General features: G+C 43.3%; 1 protein-coding gene across 1 annotated transcript in view; it reads right to left on the bottom strand.

Annotated features, from left to right (window-relative positions):
- The window catches only part of adgrl2a (adhesion G protein-coupled receptor L2a), a 161,977-nt gene that overhangs the window by 100,355 nt on the left and 37,225 nt on the right, over window positions 1–24,397 (bottom strand). Inside the window, 1 exon segment of the mRNA XM_079506221.1 lies at window positions 7,160–7,345. Within this exon segment, the coding sequence (XP_079362347.1) occupies window positions 7,160–7,235 (76 nt within the window). The 5' untranslated portion in view covers window positions 7,236–7,345.

Here is a 24,397-nt window from a genome sequence, read left to right as displayed (position 1 = left end):
CGTCTTACTGGTTTGGTTTTAGTCAATCTTTGTTATAAAATTCCATTTAGTTTTAGTCATTTTTAGTCATCTGAAAAGTTTTAGTCGACTAAATCTACAGTTGATTTAGTCGAGTACAATTTATTTTGGTAGGCCTTGATGGCGTCACAATGGCTGATTTTACACAGAAAGCTCGCAACGTGTCGTGAGCTTGACTTCTACAGTACATCTGATATTTTCAGCTGCAACCAAGCATAAAATGACTTGTCTCTTCGTTCTACTGGACGTCTTTTCCACTAGTCCCTCCCTGACATTTTAGTTTGACGAAATTGTCAGTATATTTCGTCCTAGTCTTAGTCAGCACAGCTCAGTTTTTATTTAGTTTTCGTCAGTGAAGAAGCTTAGTCGACGAAATCAACACTGCCACCGTGTCGGAGCTCGTCCAAGATCCTGTATGGCATACCGACCTGGAGCCAGCTGTGACAACGCAATAATCCAGCAAATCCCCCTTTCCTTGTGCTGAAAATCCTAATGAGGGTTTTGAAGCGTTCGGCAGGGACGAGACCCAGGGGCTACGGTACACCTTATACCACTGCTTGCTCCTCACAAGCCATTGTCCTCTTATCTCCTTATCAGCCCAGGCTGGCTGGCGATGAAAGAGTTGCGGCAGCATGATGGAGCCTCCGTCCACAGAGCCCATGCTGGTGCGACTCCCTGGGAAGCCAGACTAAACCGCCAGGGTGACGTCACATCAGGACTCAGGCAGAGATGCAGGAAAGACTGTTTACACAACCCGCAAAGAGAAAATCCACCCCTTTGGCCATAACAGTTTTAATTTAGTTTTGTGTATCCAATGAGAAATGAAAATGGAAGCTGGGCACAGTGCACACTTGCTACTTAATAAGCACTGAATTTGTCAAACAATTACAAGATTGCTTTCCATAAACAGTTGTGCTATGGCCAGGGTTTACCATGGCTTAAATGGTAAATGAAGGTCAGGGAACATTGGAGGATGGCAGGAATACTCTATAACAGTGTTCCCAGACATATGGTCTGGAACTCTGAATGGTCCCATGTCTGGGCCACGGACTAATTTTGATTGGCCACTAAAGTTTCCTTCATTCAAAAATACAAAAGAATACAACAAATGTCCATACATTTTCACAAATGAAAACAAAACCATCTACAAGTTAACTGGCTATTTTTTACTGGTTTTAAATAGGGCATCATAATGTATTTTTGCACGCTTGGGTCACAGGGCGACGAAAATATATCTTTTGGGTGTAAAAAGTTTGGGAACCACCGCTCTACAACTATGCATCATGCTTTCATAGAATAACCCATTTTGGGCGGGAACCCCTTTTGGTGTTTTAACTAAGCATTATGTTATACTTTAGCTATTGAAAAATAGCAGATCTACAAGCTCATAGCGCGCCACCGAGTGGCGCGCTATGAACTTGTAGGTCTGCTATTTTTGAAAAATCGTGAAAATGCGGCACAAATCTTTGAATATATATTCTTTCAGAAGACTTTTTTTTTTTTTTTTTTTACGTCAGGCCTAAATGGAATAAACCCTATGCATATCGTTGCCGTCAGGCAGAAACCTCTTATCTCCACATTTTAACCTTTTAAATGCATAGGATGAGACGCAAGGAGAATCACATCCTCTCATCTTTAACCTTCTAAATGCGTGTGTAAATGAATGCCCTACTTGTAGTTGTAACCTGATCGTACAACAGAGCGTCACACACAAGCATCACAGGTAGCAATTCCACAAGCTAATTGAAACACGGCCCGAAGCAACGTGTTTCGAGCTCGTCGGTCTGCTACTTTTGTCGTTTTTGAATCCTGTAGTAACAGTTTTGGACATACAAGGTTCCACCCGACAGAGACGATATGGGTCTAGATGTAGAAAACACAGCATTTGATGATGCTACGCTTTTCAGTACAGATCAGGCTGTATAGACAGTAGGAGGATACGTTTGTGCAATGCACATTCATAGCTAAAATAATAAATCCAGTTTGATTCATATTGTAATCACTAGTATTATTATTAATCAAAATGATTGATGATGTGATTGTTAGAAATATGTTACATACAGTATAGGCCCTATTTGGTCAAAACTGGTATGCAACAACCTGATTTTATTGTACACCTTGTGAGCCCATGGTGGATTTCTGTTTCGTGTAACAGACCTTTTAGCAATAGTGAATACGAGGGCAGGTTCAGCTGGCCAAAAAAAAGACGCTTGACTTAACTGCCAAGTTTAATGACTACATAATTGTGAAACATAAAATCGTGATTTAATTACTTCAGATTAATTGTGCAGTCCTAATTGAAACAATTCAAAGGCAAGCATGACGTTTGGCTTTAGCTATACTTTGCCTGACTGTGTTCATCTGTGGCTCTCTTGTAGAAAAACCTAGCACAGCTCGTACATATTAGGCGAGTACAAATCAATCAAATCAATGTATTCGGCTTCAAGCTTCTCTTAAAATCAGCTACTCCCGACCAGTGAGAACCCTGCAAACTACAGGTATGAAGTTCCCAGTTTCACCCAGAGGGAAAACATCAGGTTGGCCCACTCTGGAAGGTTATATGAATAGAAATTATCTCCATTGCCACACGAGCAAGCCATAGCAAATAGGTGGTGGTTCAGCACAGAGATGAGGCTGTATCGTTTCCGGCAGGAATCCAGCTCAAATTAAGCCTTGGGCTTTTATTTCCAGTAATGACATTTCAGAAGGCCTTAATTGTCTATTTCACTCCATTTACCCTCCCGCTGAAGACTTCAGGTATCTTTTCTTTTCCCTTTGCATGTTAGAAAAGGAGGACTTTTAAGGGTGCCCTTCCCCGTTGCCCTTGAGAAATCTCAAGTACTTCAAACATTTCAAGCTTTGAGACGAAAACAATAGCCTGGTTTTGCGGGAATGTTAAGAGAACCAAAGCTCTCTGTGTTGGGCGTGTTAATACTCGTTCAAGTTCTGCCACTGAAAGACTTGGAAATGGCTTTCATACCACAGAATGTTCTTTGTGTAACCTTTACAGAGATAGCCACCACCAGAGTCCAAAGCATTAGAACCTGTACACGCCTGTGACTTTCTATGAAATGTCAAAGACACTGTCCAAACAAAAATGATTGCAGTCATGTGAAATCCATATGGCAGCCAGTTTTTATAGACCATATTGCTTAAATAATTAAAAAATGCATGGCTCTGAAAATCATCTGTTGAAAACAAAAACCCGAAAAGCTCACATTCTGGCTTTGATTCAATGCCAGGTCATGTTTCCTGACCAATGACTCATCATGAACAGACAAAGCATTCAGATAAAGCACACCAGATAAGATATGAGTGAAATGTTGCATTAATGTATTCCATGCACGCAGCGTCTGCTAACTTTGCCACATCTAGGCCTATTTCCTGGCACGGAATCTTTGCTATGCTCCCTAATTCTGCCTTTCTGCTCAGTGTGTCCAATTCTACGGAAAGCCTTTGTGGAGAGCGGCTGTCTGAGCTTGCTGGGAATTGTTATTTTGTCGCAGTTACAGATATATAATTCCCCCAACCCCACCAGCAGACTCGGTTCGATTGTTTTGAAGGCATATGGACAAGAACATTATTTCAGTCTATTTTTTTACCGTTGCTATGGTGATATTCCTATACGATGCCGCTAGGACAAAGAAAAAACAAGCCGCAGCTTCAAAGGCGATCGCTCCAAATGCCATCGGGGCGGGTCTTGATGCTGCAGCACACCGAAGCAGGTCAAAACATCTAAGACAAGGCAGCGAGTTTGGAACATACTGTATTAGAAGCCAGTACCTAACTTTTTCATGTCAAAGACTCCCAAATAAATTGATATGTAAGACCCCCCGCTGATAATATTTTCTGACAGGGGAGTGGGACCTCCATACAAAATGTGTGTTGTTAGAAGGTTTTTTAACTCATTGGGCGCCATTTGCGCCTTTTGACGCCTCCTGTCCAAACGCCATCTGTGCAGAGATCGCCTTTTGATGCCTTTTTTAATATCAATTGATTACGGTTCACAACTGTGTCCTGTACGCGCTAATAAAAACTGAAATGAAAATTCCGCTGACTTATAGGGACGCAGTTTTTAGAATCGTAATATATCAGATTCTTCTTTTTGCGTCAAAACAAGCTTGAATTGCAGCTCATTTCTCTAAACGATATGATCCTCAGTTACAAAAAGTATGTTTTGGGTGGATTAAAAATCGCAGGACATTTTTCACTTCCCGATTCTCAGTTTACGAGTGAAACGGCTTCGTCTATTAACCCATTCAGGACGGGAACCCCTTTTTGGTGTTTTAAGCATTACGTTATACTTTAGCTATTGAGAAATAGCAGATCTACAAGCTCGTAGCAGTCAGCTCATAGCAGTCAGTAGAATATTGGCACCTGCATTTGTAAATAATGAAAATGTGAAAGAGACCCTGAATAACCCCCTACTCATTCAGCCTTAATATAATGTTATGAGACTTACTTATATCGGTCAATAGAATAGATACTGTAGATAATATTACTAGTTCAACCAGAAAACTACAACAACTGTACTAAATGATAATACAGTGTTTTGTGTTTACCGTTTACATAATTGTAAGATTGTGCAGAAAAGACAGAAGACAGATGGAAAATGTGAACCAAAAGCACAGTATCATTGCATTTCCTACATAGCACCATCTTATGTGGTTGATTCCACCTCATTGGGCTGAGAGAGGCTGCAGGCTAATGAGTTTCCTTGATATCTAGAACAGATCTGCCACATACTGTATGTAGCTTCATTAAAATAATAAGGCAAATCAATAGACAAAACGCTCCTGTGACTCAGTTGCAAGAAACAAACATAATACACGCCATTTGGCTTCACTGGACTAAAAATAAAACTAATGACAAGGGTAGGCTGTCTAAGTGAGCAAATAAGTGAGTGAGTGAGTGAGTGAGTGAGTGAGTGAGTGAGTGAGTGAGTGCGAACGTGCGTGTGTGCGTGTGCGAGAGTGTATATAGTGAGTGTATATAGTGTATATACTTTTCTTTGACACTTGCTTTGGCAATGTAAACGTATGTTTTCTCATGCCACTAAAGCTCCTTTGAATTGAAGTGATCTCTCATGACAGCACCACTGTCCTAGTGTTATCGTTAGAAGGAATAAAACACTGGAGCACCCGGGAGGACGTAGACTAACAAAGGGGCGGACCCAAACAGAGTTCCTGTCTCAAAATACAAAAAAAAGAGGTGGTTCCCCCAGGGCCACAGAGGCACCCATTTTTTTAACCGAATGGGTTCCCTCATTGGGGGTGGCGTGCGTGCGTGCGTGCGTGCGTGCGTGCGTGCGTGCGTGCGTGCGTGCGTGTGTGCGTGCGTGCGTCCGAGTGAGTGAGTGAGTGAGTCAGGAGAATGATCCACATTCTTGTGGACATGAGGTCAAGTGCAGAGGTGGAGACATGCATCCTATTTCATGCAGGGAAGGTGAGAGGAGAAGAACGGCCCCCTGCAGCTATCCATCTCGGCTAGACTCTAGACGGGTCTTTTGAAAAGTTAAAAAAATATTATAATAATGACAGAAAATATAAAACCACAAGGAACTTCAAAACTATTTACAGCATGGCACTAACCCATTTAATTCAATTCTAAAAATGCATTAAAAAGATATTAGGGGCCGGATGCAGTTTAATGAACCATGCTTACTCGGGGATATTGTTTGTAATGAACTGTTGCCGGGCGGATCTCTGTGGCCGGGGTGGGATAGGGGAAGGGAGAGATGAGGCCAAGTGAACCAGCAAGAGGGAAAGGTGAATGACAAATGGCAGAAATAAATGGGTTTATTTATAAACACACACACACAAGCTCCAAAATGGGTAACTGCTGTCTTTGCCCGGGGCTGATTTTGAGGACGATATCTCGGTGTGCAGGCATATAGGGCAGATGATTAACGTTACTATTAACCTTGGTGATTCCCAAATCCTTTCTAAGCCCAGCGGCTATGCACTAGACTAGACTACCGTCAACAAAACCTACAGTAGGGATCAGTGAATGTGTGCCAAAGCACAATGCGTTATGTTACGCCAGCCATGTGTGATATTTATCAACGCACCAAGGTGTGAATATTTTAACTTAAGCCATTAGAATGGCCATATGGTATTGGCATCTTCAACGTTCACACTTAAATGAATAGCATGGGTTCGTTATCATCAATACAGTGTGTGAATAGTGGACAGTTAAGGGAAACCATATTTGACACCTCTGATGAATTGCCTCTGATGAATTGCATTGAAAAACGCACTACTGTTCTTCCCGTCATGAAAATAAATATGTGAATGAATATGGTTTATGAGATATGGTTTGGAAGCTATAAAGCTCATATTTAGCGTGTTAGGATAGCGTGTCAAAGTGAAATGCACAGTGATTAAAAACACATTCAACCTTTTGCTTCTTTTCTGGAGAATGTTAAGCCTGCGTCATCCAACAATCACTTGCCAAAAATAGCCAATCTACACAGGCTCACAACACAGCATGTTGCAGCCGGCAGAGTATAAATAAAGTAAATGTGTGTGTGTGTGTGTGTGTGTGTGTGTGTGTGTGTGTGTGTGTGTGTGTGTGCACGCGTGCTCACAACAAGACGGAGGCAGGAGTACTCCGCAGAGGAAATTACAAACTGATCCAGCTCTGACGCCCACTGGGGACAACCGGCGCTTTGAAGCAGAAAATCTCAGACAAATCACAATTTACCAACTAATGAAACCCACTCAAGATGATCCTTCCTCCGCCTGGGTCCCACTGTCCTCAGACTGAGCTGCATTTACTCACGATGATAAGCATCACATCCAGCCAGAGACAAGACAACCGCTCTGGCTGGAGCCACGGTTTCACTTCTAAAGCTTGTGAGGCTGAAATCAAACTGGCGCTGGCTGGCTGACGTCAAAGCATTTCCGCGTGACAATTTGTCTCTCTCACCCAACACTAGTTCTGCAGGCTCTTAAAGATTCTTGACATTACTGGCTCCCATTTCACTTGTTTCATGTGTGCCAAAAATGACTACGGTCAACTACACCAGTGCAATTTTCTTTTCACACACGTCACTAATAGAGCTACTGCAGTTTGTCTGATCAAATGAGTCTTTTTTTTTCTTCCATTCCTTGAGGACGGATGTGGTGTGGACACTTACCCTCTGTGGTGTGGACGTGGCTCAGGGCGATGATGAACCAGTACAGGGCGGGTAGTTTCCACAGGGAGCATGCCATGGTGTGCCTGTTGTGGACTGTTCTCTGGCAGGTTTTTTAGGTTGTGACAAACGTGGTTAGAAAAGTCCAGGCGAGCAGGTCTCCAACAGGGACATCATTGGTCCGACCACCTGTGGAGCAAGAGTGTGAGATTTAGCTCGCATATCAAAGGATAATCCAGGTTTTCCATAATGGGGGGTGGTTACTGGTTAGCATACATGACTGACAGCTTCCTTTAGGCCCCACACAAACTTCTCAGGGGGTATTTTTTAACCTGGATAATCTTCACGCAAAGCACTTGCTCTGCTGCCTATGCATTTCTGCCTCCATAGCCCAAGAAAAAAAAGAAAAAGAAAAAACAGGGTTGTGGAAAACCTCATCAAACTGTTAAGCGCCACAAATCCACACAAGCCAGTAAAATAAGCCCAGAAGGTCAATAATCCTGAAAAGGGAAATCCCTTAATGGAAGCTAAGTGCTGACCATTTCACTAGAAGGGGTGGGCAGGACCAATCCGCTGTCATCACACAAATATGCCCCACCCACCTCAAAGCCTGTGTGAGTGAGTGTGGAATGGTGGACCCGCTCTGCTATCTCCCTTCACAAATAAACAAGCAAACGTGCAATTGAGTAAATGGCCACTGTTCTCTGTTTGGTGACTGACCACAGACTGACTTATCTCTCCGAACCCCCCTCCTCTCACCGTCCCTCTGAGACAGAGTCCCTCTGCTCCTAGCTGCCTGCGCCGTACCTGTCCTTCTGCTACTTGTCTGTTCGGTTTGTTTGTTTTTTGCTCTCTTTTTTTCTGCTACAAAAGCAAATTGCCTCCTCCCTGTCATAGATACAGTGATGGGTGTCGTCTGAGGGTGAAACCTAATGCCTACCTGTGCGCTCAGGCATGCGTTTCACACTCCTAACGGCTCCCTTTTGTCTGTGTGTTTACACTGTCTGGCTTTAGCTTCAGTCCTCTTGCTCCCCAGAACCATTAGCACATCCACCATGGGATACGGCATCACTCCAGCAACAAGGCACACAGGAACCCATTAGAAACATCTTTTCCTTTTTTCTTGGTCCTGCCCATTTTTTATTCTAACAGATTCAAAAACAAGTCTCTCTCTCTCTCCCTCTCTCCCTCTCTCTCTCTCTCTGAACCAAAATTCTAGCCCATCTCACAGGCAGAATCAACAAGATAACACAACCTTGAGAACGGTGCACATTGCACAATGTAAAGGTTCCCTTCTCTTCCCCAGACGCCACGGGGCTAAACTAAAAACAGTTCTTTGATACGTTCCGTCTCTCGGAGACGCTATGATAATTCATCATGGCCAAACATGCAGAGTGCACACATTAGCTGACAAAGTTATAATTACGCCTGCCATAATCAACTCATTTGGAATGACATTATGTCTCACCTGAGACCTCTAATTTTAGAGCCATTTAAAGGAGGTTAACAGGAGCGCAGCACGCTGAGCCAGAGTGTATTTAGTTTCAATGGAATAATATGCACTAATGAGACTCGACAGACCAGGCTGGACTACAGAGTCCTGGCAAACCCCTTGTAACTAAGTTTCAACTTTTATTCATTCTCCAAATCACACTGAGTAATCAAACTCATTTTCAGTGTCGTCGAGTAACACAACATTAGAAAAACATCACAATACATCAGAAGACCAGGAAAAGAAAACCAAAAGGTAGACATGTGAATTACATACTGTAGGTTTACAGATAATAAAGCTAAGACAAATTTCAAAACGATCTAAAAACAGTTACATATTGTGGGGGTCTGTATGCTCACCAAGGTTTTAATGTTGGTTGCAGGTAATTCCATGTATTAGGGCCACAGAAGCTAAAAGCAGATCTTCCAAGTTCAGAGTTAAAGGTATATTCAGTGATTTCACTTAGTTCAAATATCACTTATTTTGTCTTCTTTTTTGGATAATCCTCCCTACTATAAAGTGTTCTGACCATATAAAGAGTTCCTCCCTGTCCCCAGTGAGCCCAAAAAACCTAGTTTCGGTTTGGGCTTTGGGTGGCAAAGCCTTCATCCAATCAGGATGAGAGGGGCCTTCCTCCAATCATGATCGAGTGGGGCGGGCCTTGGTGCACGTGCTGTTGGCCTGTTGTACTGTTGTACTGGCCTGTTGGCTAACAAAAGATAGCCTACTTGGCAGCCCTTGTGCATGCAAATTTGTTAGTCGCAAACTACAGCAAGCCGCCTTTGTTTTAAATTGTCCCCCATTCGCACGTCGGCAAAGCCGTTCACACCTACGGCTGGAGATGCGCGTTTTCAATACCGGCGGCCCCGTCTCACCGTGCTGCGCGCATCACGTGATTAAATAAAATGTGGTATCGGATTGGTGCGGGGCGTACTTGCCGATTCCGATATGACCAAATAAGGGCATATCGGAGGGCATTCCGATACAAGTATCGGTATCGGGACATGCCTACTTTTGTACTTTACTCAAGTACATTTTGATTAGCGGACCTTTGCTTGTAACATAGTATTTCTATATTGCAGTATTGATACTTTTAGTAAAAGTACTTTTCCACCACTGATTGTACCTTGCACCAATCCAGCTTATCGAGCATGTGGATATACAGTATATGATTACGCTATTTTCACTGTCCATGAAAACTATTTTGCCATGTGCCTGGTGGCTTGGCCAGTGAGTCCATAGATATAGACCATTATGCTCCTTGTAGCCTAAGTCACAAGAAGGACCAAGTTCCAATCCTCCAAGTCCTGTCATGTACTGTAGGTGTAATCGCAATCCCCTCGGATCCCTGTCTCTACTACACTCTCCTATCTGAATAGAGCGTCAAATGTCAAAAGATTAGCCACGACAAAGCAAAATCACGAAGTTCACCCGGGTGGCATTCTGTCCACACACCCAGGACAATAATAACACTTTATGGGGAAATTAACCCATTCTGACCGGAGATCAGATTCTAAAAATGTCTTCTACATCCTGACAGTTTTCTGAAAAAGCTATGTTTCTATGTCAGTCGTCAGTCATTTTTCAAAAATAGCAGACCTACAAGCTCCGAGCTTGTAGATCTGCTATTTTTCAATAGCTAAAGCATAACATAATGCTAACACCAAAAGGGGTTCCCGCCAAAAATGGGTTAACTTGTGAGACCAGACACATCCTCAAGTGATGATAATCCTACCATTGGCCTTTCAAAGCTGAAGATAACGCCGTGGCATATTTCCTGAACCCACCAACTTACTTAACCCTCCTTGGCGAGTGCTGCCAAGTCTCCTGTCGCCATCTCCAAATCACATTCCCTCCCTGACCTCCAAATCCCCCTATTCACCGTCACCGATAACTCTTCTTATTGCTGCCATTTCTATTCTGACATTATGCTTCAGTATAATACAATTTCTTAACAGTACACTGCCTCAAGAGATGGTAATGAAAAACGTACTGCTACGGTTTAATACAATGGACAATATGTGCATCTTTGTGTGTGTCTCTGCGTCCGTGTGTCTGTGCGTCCGTGTGTGTGTGTGTGTGTGTGCGTGTGTGCGCGCTTCCGCGCGTGTGTTGTGCCTTTGTGTGCACAGGTGTGTCTCTGTAAGCAAACGAGCCGCCTCAGCCTCAGACAATAGTGCTGTATCAATATGATTACGCTTTCATCCCCAGACATCATTGTTTAGTCTAAAAAGCGAGGTAAGCTCGCACAACAGAGGTCCTGCGTCACAAACATGTGGACAAAGAAGACAGAATGCCATTTAAGCAGTTTTTGTTTCTGAGGTAGCTGCCGCCTCCCTGCTAGGAAAATAATAAATAAATAACGGCAGAACGTAGATCGCTAGTACATGGGGATGGGCGTTCTGTAAATCGATGCTAACAGTGCCATACTTCAATATCTTTTGTGTCATGCTGAGAGTGTTTAACATGCCACGGTACCAAAGGCGCAGACTGGAGGGAGGTTCTCCTGACTCTCATTCTCCTCATTAGACGTGCCGAGGTCTCCCTTCTCAGCAGGGGAGCTTTTTTTCTCTTGCCGCCTAGGCTCGCACCAGAAAACCAACGGTGATCATGCCCTGACTGCTTCCTCAAACAGCTCTCCACTTGGCTGTGATCTGAGAGACAGAGACAGAGACACAGAGAGAGAGAGTGGGTGTTTCAGCATGTTTGATATGCAGTTGTTTACAGGGTGTCGAGGGGGGCGGCGCGGTCATGGACAGATCGATCCATCATCGTCGTTCCGTAGCCTCATAATCACGGCCGTATCTTTTCTAATTCGGGAGACGCGGGATTGAGGCAATGTGCGTGGATGTTAAGCACAGATTGCCAAAATGTCAACAGGCACCACATTGTTTGGCTAAATATGAAGTGGGGCGCAGACAGATGTTAAAGTACTCCGTGAGAGATGGGGAAGCCACAGGGGCGTGGGCCCAGAGGCTTTAAACATATGTGCACTTGATAGACTTGCCAGCGGCGGAGCCATTCGACAGAGCGCTGTGTAATAGACAAACGCTCTGACGAAGAATGTGCATTGCAGAAAAGCTAAACAAAGCAACAAGAAGAAACCTATACATACTGCTAAAACAAAAAAAGCTTTTTTCTTTTTGGTTTTTTTTCATCGTGTGTGTGTGCGCGTGCGTGCGTGCGTGCGTGCGTGCGTGCGTGCGCGTCAGGGGTTGAGAAGCAGTAAATTGGTGTTGAGGGATTGAAAAGGACAGATTGAAATTTGAATGCAGAGTGGGGGGGTGGGGGGTAGGGGTTTGAAAACAAGAGGCAGATGTGAAAGAATGCTGGGCTCTTTGGGACAAAGCTCCCAGTTGTCTCTCTCTAGCTTTTAAAGAGGACCACTGGAAAAGGGTGGAGGGGGGGGGGGGGGGGGGCTGTGTGTCTTTCTACAAAATAAGGACTGGAAGAATGGGGAGGACACACAGGGTAAATAAAGGGAGTTGGAAAGAGGGAGGGGGGGGGTTTAATGGGGGACGGGTGGGGCTAGGGTTACAATAAAAGATTGACAGCTTGCAAGTCTTGCCTGACCCTTGAATTAGCCTCTGAGCTTTCAACAAACTTCAAGAAAGAGTCGGGATGTTAATTGTCACGCAACATCACACGGACGCAGAGGAAGAGGAATACGGGGCCGTCAATCCACCAAGAAATGTAAATCAGAGCCAAACAAGCTGCCACATATTGAATACGCTGGGACACATTCGGCTTCCACTGGGTTCCCCCACCGCAACGCAACGCACGCACGCACGCACGCACGCACGCACGCACGCACGCACGCACGCACGCACACACCCCTCTCTTATACATGAATTCATACATAATATATTTGTCAGGACTCCTTTTATCCCTGTTTTTCTCACCCACTTTAAGGGAAACCCATGAAATACCTGGGGAGCTGTAGCTAAGTCCCAGAGCACTCTTCCCGTCCCAAGACAGGCTATATTCCTAAAAGACACCACTGAAGATGTACAATTTGCAAGCGAACATCCAAAAATTCATACTCCGGCGCGGGGAGAGAGACTGGGCCGGCCGATTGGGGCGAGTGCGGGGCCCCCCCCGCTGAGACAGATATATGGGGCAGGGCAGAATCAGACGCTGACCCCGTCACCGAGGGGATGATTGAGAGCAGGATGGAGCAAGGAGGTGGAGGCGGAGGGAGGCCATGAATGACACCAGAACCAAACACTGCGTGACTCGCCAGTGCCCCTGAACGCAGCCCCCCCGCTGACCCTGACCACGGAACGCAGCCTGTGGAATACCAGGTCAGACATGGCATGCTGCACAACGGGACAGCTCTGCTACTTTAGGGAACACACGGGGAGGGGGGGCGGTGGGGGATATATATAACGTTGATTTTTTTATATTACATGGCGGTTAAGGCCCACACAAAACAGTCTTGTTCAGACTAGTCGTCAAAGACTACTTAAAACTGTCAGACTAGCATTTTTAATCAGGACAATCCAGTCGGCCGATGAAACATTATTTTTGCCCGTGCAAAAGTAGCCTGTAGTGCTTATTATAAGCAACTTTGGGCTAGTTTTCCTGTAAAATAGCTTAAATATTCATAGTTGTGCGTTGCCTTATTAGGCTCGTTTCTGAAGTGTAGTTGCGTATTTGCTTTCACCATTCTTTCTAGAAAATAGCTGATGTAATAGGGCTCAAGTGGTGAAACTGGTTGCTTCTTTTGGGCTTGTTTTCGTAGACCTGGTCGCTTGTTTCACCCACAGAATCTGGCAACCTCTCTGTATCCCACAACGAAAATAAAAACACAACTGGTAGCATTTTCTTGCTAGCTTTGCTTTGGAGTTGATCGATTGGATAGGAATTGATAGTTAGATTGAGATAGATTGAGAATATGGTATGTAGTTCACACTACACCAGTGGAGTATATTACCCCCTCATCACTACAAGCGACGGCGCACGAGGTCGGCAATCGACCAAACATACTCGGTTCTTCATCAATGGGTTCAAACGTGTTCGAAGGCGATATCTACGGCAAGCCGACAAGCTCCCGACGCTTACAAACTGTCCGACAGCCGACCGTCTGTGCTGTCTGGAGCTGCCTTTAAGGAAGTGTCTGCTGTTAAATGGCTGACTTTTTTTCTGGGGGGGGACGGCGACAAATCACTCTATGGCACATTGATAAGCTCTTATATATTTTGTGAGAATAGGGGAAATAATAAAATAAAAATTATTAGCACTAAGAAAAATCCTTTCCTATTATTTCAAATCCATGATGGCTATAATGGAGGTCTTATCTGGGCAGAATAAATGCACTGCCACAGCTCAATATGATGCTTCTTACTTCCCTTCGTGGTCTTACTGTATTTATATTTTGCTCTAATCCAGCAGTCCAGAGATATGAATCAGGTGCCTGTCTAAACGCATCTTCTTTACTTCTAGGCATCGGCCAGCCGACCATACTCCATCATACCAGAAGAACACAAACATCATTTTTCCCCAGAATCTAGGGGATCATAATATTTTTGGCTTGGCATTTCCAATGAAGTACAGAGAGAACAATTCATTATACCACAGCTCTTGGGCAGGCTGGGTCCGTCCGTGCACAAAGAAATGGCACACAGGAGCAGCGTGTGGTGGAAGCGTGGTGCGTGTTCGTGCTCGCTGCTCTTAGCGCTAGCCTTCCATTCATCATTTTTATGAGCCATTCAATTAATCGATTAGAGCACTCCCCACTGGTCCAGACATATGGCTACTAAATAAAGCGATCACGAGCCAAAGCCCTGACACATGCCAGCTCATCAATACTTATGGAGGGGGGGAAAAATGGAAGACCCCGGCCTCTCTGAGAGGAAAAAGAAAGTCCTTGGGATGAACAGAAATGTACAGGATGTACAGAAATCTTTACATTATACTTACAAATGTTCTAGCCTTGCCTACTTGCACTGCTACTACGGGGGATCTTTAGGCCCCATCGATGTTTAGGCTACTGCTGTAAAAATCACAACACCGGATTTATTATAGCAAATACTCTCATAAACCTGAGAGCAAGGAGTGCTGCTTTGCCCCCTGTTCATATATGAAATTCATATGATAATCATTTATAAGTAATGCAACTGAAATCCTATTAGCGCTGAAAGATATACCAAATACCTGTCTGTCCACATGGATTATTATAGCCAGATTATTTGTCACGCCGAACAAAGTTTTAATACTGTTTTCCCGCACAATGTTGCTAGTAATTTTGATGTTTTAGTGGGAAGTGAAGTGGTCTATCTCGAATGAAATTTGAAAATGTCATTTCCACTCACCGATAGCACAAAACTATTCCTTTCAGGTCCTCAGAGATAAGACCCGATTCAGCCAGGGCTGTTAAAACGGTGTCTTTGCCAAATGCTCTCCCCGCCTAGGAATTAATGGGCTGACATTAATACAGCAAGATAAATAGGAAGGTCAGAAATGGGAGCCCTACCATTATATGGGCATCTGACTGTGATAGTAGCTGTCAATCAAGTCCAACAAGTCCTTGGCACTGTACAGTTCACCTTGAGAACAGTCTCACTAAACAGTCTATGGAATACGTAAACTATGCATTTGGCTCTCCACCAAAACAACCACAGATGAATGATTTCTCTGCTTGTTGCGTTTGGAGAGAGCACATTTAGGACATCACAAAAGAGACATTTGTTGTGTGATCCAGTGTGCCATGCCTAAATTTGTCAAAACAAATCAGGGATCACACGGACTGAGCTCGGCAGTCAGCCCAGACGCCGATCTCTCTCCCTCTCCCCAAATATCACATTCTCAGTTTAGGAGGGTGCATCAGTGTTGCTACACTCAGTCCAAAAGAATGCAGTACAAGGACAATGTGGCTGGTAGAACCAACAGACAGTTTTTGTGGGGGTGGGGGGGGGGGGAGTACGAGGCACACAGACGCATGCACAGGGATGTACATGTACAGTTCAGGTCAATTCTGTCACGTTTCAGACAATACTGGTGTCCTCAGAAGCTGTGGTGAGCCAGCACTATTACAGACAGGTTGTTTGTGGTCAGACTGCAGCAAACGGCTAAAGACTGTGGTATTATATGAAATAGTGCAGTATTGTGCAATAAACCTTTTGTCTCATCACACTGCTACAAAACACAGCTAATCTAAACCAAACAAACAAACAAGGGAAAAAAGAGAGCCCAGGGCCCGGGCCGGCCTAGTGTTCCGGGCACCTAGGCTGGTAATCCAGCCTGGCAGCGTGTCGCGGGTTTGAGTCCCGATCACGACGACCTTTGCTGCTGTGTGTCACCCCTATCTCTCTCCCCATTTCCTGTCACACTACTGTCTACCTATCAAAAAAAAAGCATAAAAAAAATATATATGCATCTTAAAAAATAATTAAAATATTACAAAAAAAAAGAGAGCCCAGAATCACCAGCCTAGCTTCACAGTGCTTGGTTTTAGGCTAAGATAATTCAAGTGTGCTTTATTTACTCTGACTAGTAGACCAGTTAACAGCCTTTGTGATCGCTCTCTCTCCTCCTCTCTCGTCTCTCCCTCCCCTCATCTCTCTCTGGCTGACTCCCTCTCTCACTCTCTCACAATGAGCAACTGCATGGATAAAAAGCCTGCTCTGTCCCTCTATTAAAGGAGAATTCCATACTAGAAGGCTTTCTTACACCTTTATTTGTAGTTGTTACGTCCCCACCAAAGAGCTCCAGGTGTTATTTTGTGCAAAAGTGCATTATTGGCTATTTCCCCTACCATAAGCCCTCATGGCGGTTGGGTTTTTGTGCTAATTCGCTTATATATTTTTTTAAATGATTTTTGAGTAATGGATATAAGCGAATTAGCACAACACCCCATAGCCCCATTCAATTCAATGCAATTCATTGAGGGCTTATGTTAGAGGAAATAGCCAATTTTGCACAAAATAACACCTGGACCTCTTTGGTGGGGACGTAACAACTACAAATAAAGGTAAGAAAGCTTTCTCCTTTAAGGACCTCTTCATCAATAATGAACAGTGATCGTGAGGCATTATTCAACAGGGTGATTATTTTTTTTTAAGACAGCGGATGGAAATACAAAACATAAAGAAGGTAACAGAGAAGATGACTTGTAAGAGACACATCTAAAATGAAGGTGGAGCATTCCATCTATGTCTTGAATATACCTCCTCGTATACGAGGAATGTAACATTTTGAAATGTATGACGTCTTTTGACGTTTTTGAAGCCATTAGGTCTTTGCAAAATGCACACCCATGAAGGAGGGGGTGGTGTAATAAAAACGTTTTGTGTTTGGAGAACAGTGGTGCTAATTCTTTGAGATTAGAGGCGTTGTGCTCCATGGGGCTGGCCTCGGCATGGTGTCTAATTGAGGCTTTTAACCTTTCTGTGGCTGGGAGGAAGGACAAGCAAAGCCAAAATAAGGGACACCACATAATCTCAGGCTCTCACTAAAATAGAAAAGAGTGCAAAGACCATACCCTTGGTGTGTGCACTGTGCAGTGGCACCAACATAACACGCATGAAGCCGGCAGCGAGAGGTTCCCACCTAGCCTACTTCAACATAGAACAATTGTGCTTATATTTAGGGCTGGGAAATGTGTAGATATTATATTGAAATTGTGATAGTGTTCCTTTTTCACATGAGCCCTATTTTATACTTTCAAAACATGTTGCAATGTGAGCTTGTAGATTGGCCATTTTCATTATTTTTGAAAAATGTGGAAGAAAACAAAAAATATATATTATCACCATAATGCCATATTGAGGTATTTGGTCAATAAAATCATGATATTTGATTTTGTTCATATTTCCCATTACATCCCTATTTCTATTGATTCAATTTCCAATGGTGAAGACCATGGTATATGAATGAGATATGTCACAAGTCGTATAATACCTGTGTGTGTGTGTGTGTGTGTGTGTGTGTGTGTCTGTGTGTGTAAGTAAACCCAGACAAAAGAAGTGGGTGTAGTCTTTCTTAGAGCAGTCAGTTGTCAACCCTAAATCTCTGCTCACTACCGGCCTGTCAGGTAATGGTGCTCGTTAAACCTGACAAAATATCAAAAGCCCCTCAAAACGTCACGTCACGTCACGAGACACACACACACACACACACACACACACACACACACACACACACACACACACACACACACACACACACACACACACACACACACACACACACACACACACACACACACACACACACACACACACACACACACACACACACACACACACACACACACACACAGGGAAATCAATAACTTGATTATTATTTATTTAATAAAAGGTATGACCACGGCACATGTTTAATTGTACTTTGCTATATATATATACACACAGCAAATTTATCAAATCTATTAATTTAATTTGTCTTGAACTTCATGGTTTCCTTTCCACCTTTCTTTACGGTGTGTTTCATTGCCTGGTGCATTCAGTCAGTTCCTGTAACGTTGCTCCTTCAGTCCTCCTCCTCCATTCCCTTGGCAGAAAGTGGGGGAAGCTTTAAAGAGGCGACTGGGCCTTTTCCAGAGTGGGCATTAGCATAGCATCACCGCTGTATGGCGAATTGTGATGCAAACAAGCTCAGATTGCCTCATTTCATGGCCCCGATTTGAATAACTAAAAGATGGTAAAAGGATTTCACTCCTGTCTTCCCATTGTAAAAGGGGCCGGTCATTTTTGGGACAGAGAGCCAGTAGCTACAGTATAATGCAAGAGGGAAGTTGCAACTCCACCTGGACTGTTTGTCATTAAAACAAACACTGTGCTTTCACTCGGTGTTGCCATGTCTGCTTATTATAAGCGACCTTGGGCTTGTTTTTCTGTTTCTGTTTTTTGGCCTCCTTTGTAAAAATGTAGTTGCTTGTTTGGGCTTTTTTCCTAATGCTGTATAAACCAGTGGTTCTCAAAAATGTCATGTCAAGGCACCCCAAATTAACATGCAGTTGTCCGCAGACCCCGCATGTTAAAATATTTTAAAAATAGCAGATCACAACAACAGCTCACAATGTGTCGCGATGCTTGCAGATCAGCCGTTTTCAAATGTCTGATGCATATATGTTTATACAATTTACAATTTAGGCATTTAGCAGACGCTTAATCCAGAGCGATTTACAGTAAGCAAGAACAACACAAGGTAATACATAAAATACATAGAAATAGTCATCAGAATCATATTCAAGCTAAGAACCTAATATCTGTCTAACAGTAGATTATCTGTGTACAGTGAAGTTATGAGTAGACATTATAGAGTGCCACGTGCTACATCTACACAAGTAAGACGCGTGAACGTGGGAAGCAAATGCAGCTCGTAAATTGCAATAACACCAATTAGAATAAATTACGTTAGGTTTTTTTTTAAGTTCTAAGTATTCTTTTATTTTGTAAGTGTTTTTTTAAGATTTGTGTGTATGTGTGTGTGCGTGCGTGTGTGGTTTTTCTTTTAACGTTTTTTTTAAACGTTGTGTGTGTGTTTTTTTGTGTTGTGTGTGTTTTTTTGTGTGTGATACAGCTGCGCCCTCTGGTGGCGGGCGGGTGGTGTTACAGCGTGACACACAGACAGACACACACACACAGAGATGTTCTGCTAGGTCTCATAGTTAGTGCTCACTGCACTAACACTAACCCTAATTAAATGCCACCCTGCTTTTTCAATGCAAAGTGCCAACATGGCCAACACGGGAATATGGTCTATAGTCGCATATTTTGGGCTTGTTTTCATAGACCTGGTTGTTTATTTCTCTCACAAACGCTGGCAACACTGCTTTCATTCATTAGATGAAAGCACTACTGGTTTATGTTCTAGGAACCCCTTTTGGTGTTTTGACTAAGCATTATGTTATACTTTAGCTATTGAAAAATAGCAGATCCACAAGCTCATAGCGTGCCACTTGGTGGCGCGCTATGAGCTTGTAGGTCTGCTATTTTTGAAAAATCGTAAAAATGCGGCACAAATCTTTGAATATATATTCTCAGAGCGAACGTTTTTGTTATTTCGACGTCAGGCCTAAATGGGTTATATAGGAGGTAGAACAATACTGGGCCATGGCATTTGGGGCTCCATTTTCGTCACCACTAAACCCCATATCCCTAAACTTCTTTGCCTTTTTTTACTATTTTGAAAAACATTTTTGAATAGTTCAACTAGCCAATCTACATTGACTTGTTGTGAGCTTGTAGACTGGCCATTTTAACTATTCAAAAATGTTAGGGATAAGGGGTTTAGCGGTGACGAAAATGGAGCCCATAGGGCTCTATTTTTGTCCATGCTAAACCCCTTATCCCTAAACTGCCTTATATTACCATTTAGAAAAAACATTTAGATCAGCTAGTTGAACTATTCAAAAATGTTTTTCAAAATAGCAAAAAAGGCCAAGTAGTTTAGGGATAAGGGGTTTAGCATGGATGACAATAGTGCCCATAATGTCTAGATCTCTACCTTACACAAAGGCTGAATATAATGGCACATCACAGGCACAATATGACAAGATGATAATCCATTTTATTGATTTCTATGATACAGTAGCTATTTCTTTGGGATTATAGATTATTACTTTCAGTGTCTTGTGTCAAAGAGCAGAAATATTTCTTTCCAAGCAAGGTGCCTTGCCTTCAACTGGCTATGAATCTGTTCCCACATCACAGTCTTGGTGAATGATGAAAAAAAGAAATATTTGAATGTAAATGGCTTGCTGGCTAACGTTATCATCTCCCGCCACCCACAGTAGGGGCAGAAGATACAGCAATCACTGGCTCCACACCTTGTGTATATTTAAGATGTGCTTTGCTCTTTTGTGATAACAAGGGAAGGGGGGGGCAAAAAAACGTTCTTGGGAATAACTGGACCAAAGTCAGGCGAATCCAAGACATAAGGAGGGAGGGAGGGAGGGAGGGAAGAAGAAGAGATGGGGGGAGGGGGGTGATACAGGACACTGTAAAGCGGGGAAGCAATAAAACATTCATTCTGAAATGATCTGGCCATTGTACCGAACATCCCGTGTTGAATACCAAAGGTATTCAAATTCTCCGAAAACAAAGCCTTGGAAAGATTGACCAACTCCCAAACATGATGCTCATTGCAGTCTAGGTCATGCCTCTGAACCTCTGTGCCACAGCCAGCATGAGCCACTGACTGATTTTCATCTCTCCATCTCAGCAGCACCGCCGAGCCACTGAAGAGTAATTGCAACTGCCACGTTGTACCAAATAATGACAGGAGTATGTATGAGACTCCATATGAATATGAAACAAGCGTTGATAACGGAGTCCCACGATGGGGGACGAGGTAATACCTTGAAGATGGCTCTTGTTTAGGGGGGAGGGAGGGCTCACAAAACGCACTCCATGAGATAGCTCCTTAATATGTTCCCTAACATGCAAAAGAGATCTGTGCACAGAGCAAATTCAATATAAGACTAACAACTAATTGATGGAATGTAATTGTATTGGAAAATCGTGAGTTGCCGTTTTAAAGCTTAGTTAAGCCTGGACTTGCCTTTGGAAACATTCAATATCTTTGAATGAATTTGAAGCAAGCTGGTAAATGAATGGAATGATTAAAATGTAGATATATTCAATGCAGACTGCTTTTTCAACATCGACAATATTTTATATTCATATTTATGGAAGATTTTAACCTAACAAATATGAAGAAGCATAACATGATTAACAATTTTTTTTTTAAAGTACCGTCTTGAGAAGATTTCACGAGTGTCGTTTTGTTACACATTCACAGTCAATTACCACTTGCGTTTCAGGCTATTGCTGCATGCTCCAGTAGTAGGAATCCTGTTAGGAATACTTCATTACACATTTCCTCTTTAAATACAAACTGTTTAACTGCTGCTGGAGTTTAACTACCATGGGGTGCAGATGACAGTATCTTACAGCGATAGCTTTAGAAGAACTATTTAGCACCGCCTATGGACGGTTCTGCTGGTCAGCGCCAGCGGTCTTAATTCACACAGAAAAGTACAAGCTACCCATATATAACGTTGCTGTCGGCCAGAAACCTCATCTCCATATACCTTTTGTGTGTTTTTTTCCCCTGTAAATGAATGCCCTACTTAAAGTAGCAGATGTGCAAGCTGGAAACATGTCGCAAAGCGACGCATTTTGAGCTTGTAGATCTGATATTTTTGCCATTATTGAATTTGAAATAGTATGGGAGATACGAGGCTTTTAGACACAATGACACACACACACACACACACACACACACACACACACACACACACACACACACACACACACACACACACACACACACACACACACACACACACACACACACACACACACACACACACACACACACACACACACACACACACACACACACACACACACACACACACACACACACACAGAGAGAGAGTACATACTATGAAAACTACTTAGCTTCCATATCCAGTAAAAGATGTTATCGCACCCAGCAAAGCAAACTTTTGGGAAGGTTCTTTGAAGCGGGTCCTTTGGAGCCAGGCCTCCTTGGCTGCCCCTGGGCCTGCTGGACTCATTTCTGATGATAATGGCTGCTGGAGCCGCATCCTGTCAGTCCACTCCAGACTTACTAGCAATCAGCCTGAGGTTGATGAATGACGGAAATGCCACGGGCAGCACTCTCTGCAACAACAGAACTGTGCCCACTGCCCCCTCGTTTATCCACTTAGGACATTTCTTTTTTTAAATAGAGCGAAAACAACAGATCTACAAGCGCAGAGCGTGTCTTGATATGACGGGTTCCGAGTTTGTAGATCTGTTGCTGGTTTTGCGCTTTCAAATTAAATGTAGGGATGCTCCGACCAGGTTTTTTGGGGCCGATCCCGATCACCGATTGTTTTTCTCATGATCGGCCGATATGACCGATACAGAACTTGTGCGTAAGAGGCAAATTTGAATATTTCCAAAATTATTATAATTATGTCAAAACCCACATCAAAACTGTTCTTGTGTGTGGAGGAAGGGGAGAATGTCACAAAAATGCTAAAAGACATTACACTATATATATCTGATTGACATTTATACCACTTAAATAGTGTAAAATATTGGTGTCTCTAGATAGGGTAAATTGCCGATCGGTGGCCGATTATCGGAGCATCTCTAATTAAATGTTGATAATTTATGTCCACACACCAAAATCCCACCCAAAATAGTGATGCCAGGGTGCAAATGGTTAACCTTGCGCGAGCGAGCGCACGCCGCACACACACACACACACACACACACACACACACACACACACACACACACACACACACACACACACACACACACACACACACACACACACACACACACACACGCACACACTCTCTTCAACAGAATTGCATGGGTTCAGTTCAGTTCAGTATACTTCGGTGTGGCTGTTGATAGTGGTGCAAAAGAATGTACTGAATGTGTTGTGCTTCTCAGTACACAGAAGATAAATTGCCTTAGATATTTTGTTGAAGCGTCATCGGCTGTTTGGGTGTAGCGGCCACTCATCACCACAGCCTCATCCGCCACTCAATTAATCCTCAAGTACAATAAAAATAAATGACATTTATTATGACTGTTGAACTTGCCAACTCGCCAACAGAGACACATAGGAGCCACCTGGGTACCTGCAGGGTATATAAGCCAACTCACTGGTGCTTTTATCAGCATCTCTTAGTGCCTGTTAACAGTTCAGGATAATCGTTCTTGCCGTTTAATGGTCTGGTGACAGACAAATAAAATAACAAAAAGGCCAAGTAAGAATAGACCCGTTTAAACTGCAAGATATGGTTGTGGAAACAAATTAACAATACAATCAATGTCAGGATTTTGGTTTGGAGAAAAATGCAACAGTTTTGTACATGAATGTCTTCCTGGCCATTACCCCCCCCCCCCCCCCCCTCGTCCATGTGTATCTACATGTCTCGCTTCTAGTGATAACATGCCAGGTGCTTCGTAGGAGTTGTAATTCTCACACCATGTCTTAATTAAAACCAGCTTGGTAGGTGGCGAATTGCTGTATTAAACAAACAGGTTCGCCTAATGGCCAAAGCAGTCAGGGTTTTTTGGTGATTTATGACAGATTTGGCTCCGCCGGGGCCTCACACCTCATTCAGAGCCAGAGACGGAGGCATGACGAGGAATAAGAGTGAGCTGTTACATGGACCTTTTTTTCCCCCCCAGAGCGTCAAATGCTAGAAAAACACACAGAAATACCCAGAGGGGTAAATGTTAAATGTTAAAGCATTCCAAAATGTGCACTACGTCCCATGGCGTCGGTGGTGGTCGGCCATTACCGGTGGCCGTGCAGCCGACTGAGCATGCGGAAACGGCAGTGCACGTCGTAGGCGAAGAGAGAGATCTGTGTACAGATTGAGCACATACCAGTGCAAGAAGAGAAGTGACATGCAAACCAATGATATGAGGAATAAGACCCGTCTGAACTGAGTGGTGCTGTGTGTGTGTGTGTGTGTGTGTGTGTGTGTGTGTGTGTGTGTGTGTGTGTGTGTGTGTGTGTGTGTGTGTGTGCTGCAGTGGTCAATGTGCGTTAGGCTGCTCAACAGTGATACCTTATAGCCAGGGAGCCAGTCACCCAAAATGTGAGAATACCTGTGATGTCATGACATACTTTTTATTAGTGTTTTTGCTATTAATTTGGTCATTAAGGTCCACAGAATGAAACGTTGCGGAAAAAAGTTATGGCCATTTTTGTATACCACAAATCCAAATTTCATCATGCTTTAAGTATGTGCTTTATGT

Source organism: Electrona antarctica (genome assembly GCF_951216825.1).
Source record: "Electrona antarctica genome assembly, chromosome: 7".
Classification (NCBI taxonomy): Eukaryota; Metazoa; Chordata; class Actinopteri; order Myctophiformes; family Myctophidae; genus Electrona; species Electrona antarctica.
The sequence above is the reverse complement of the archived record's forward strand: the minus strand, read 5'-3'. Positions and strand labels throughout refer to the sequence as shown.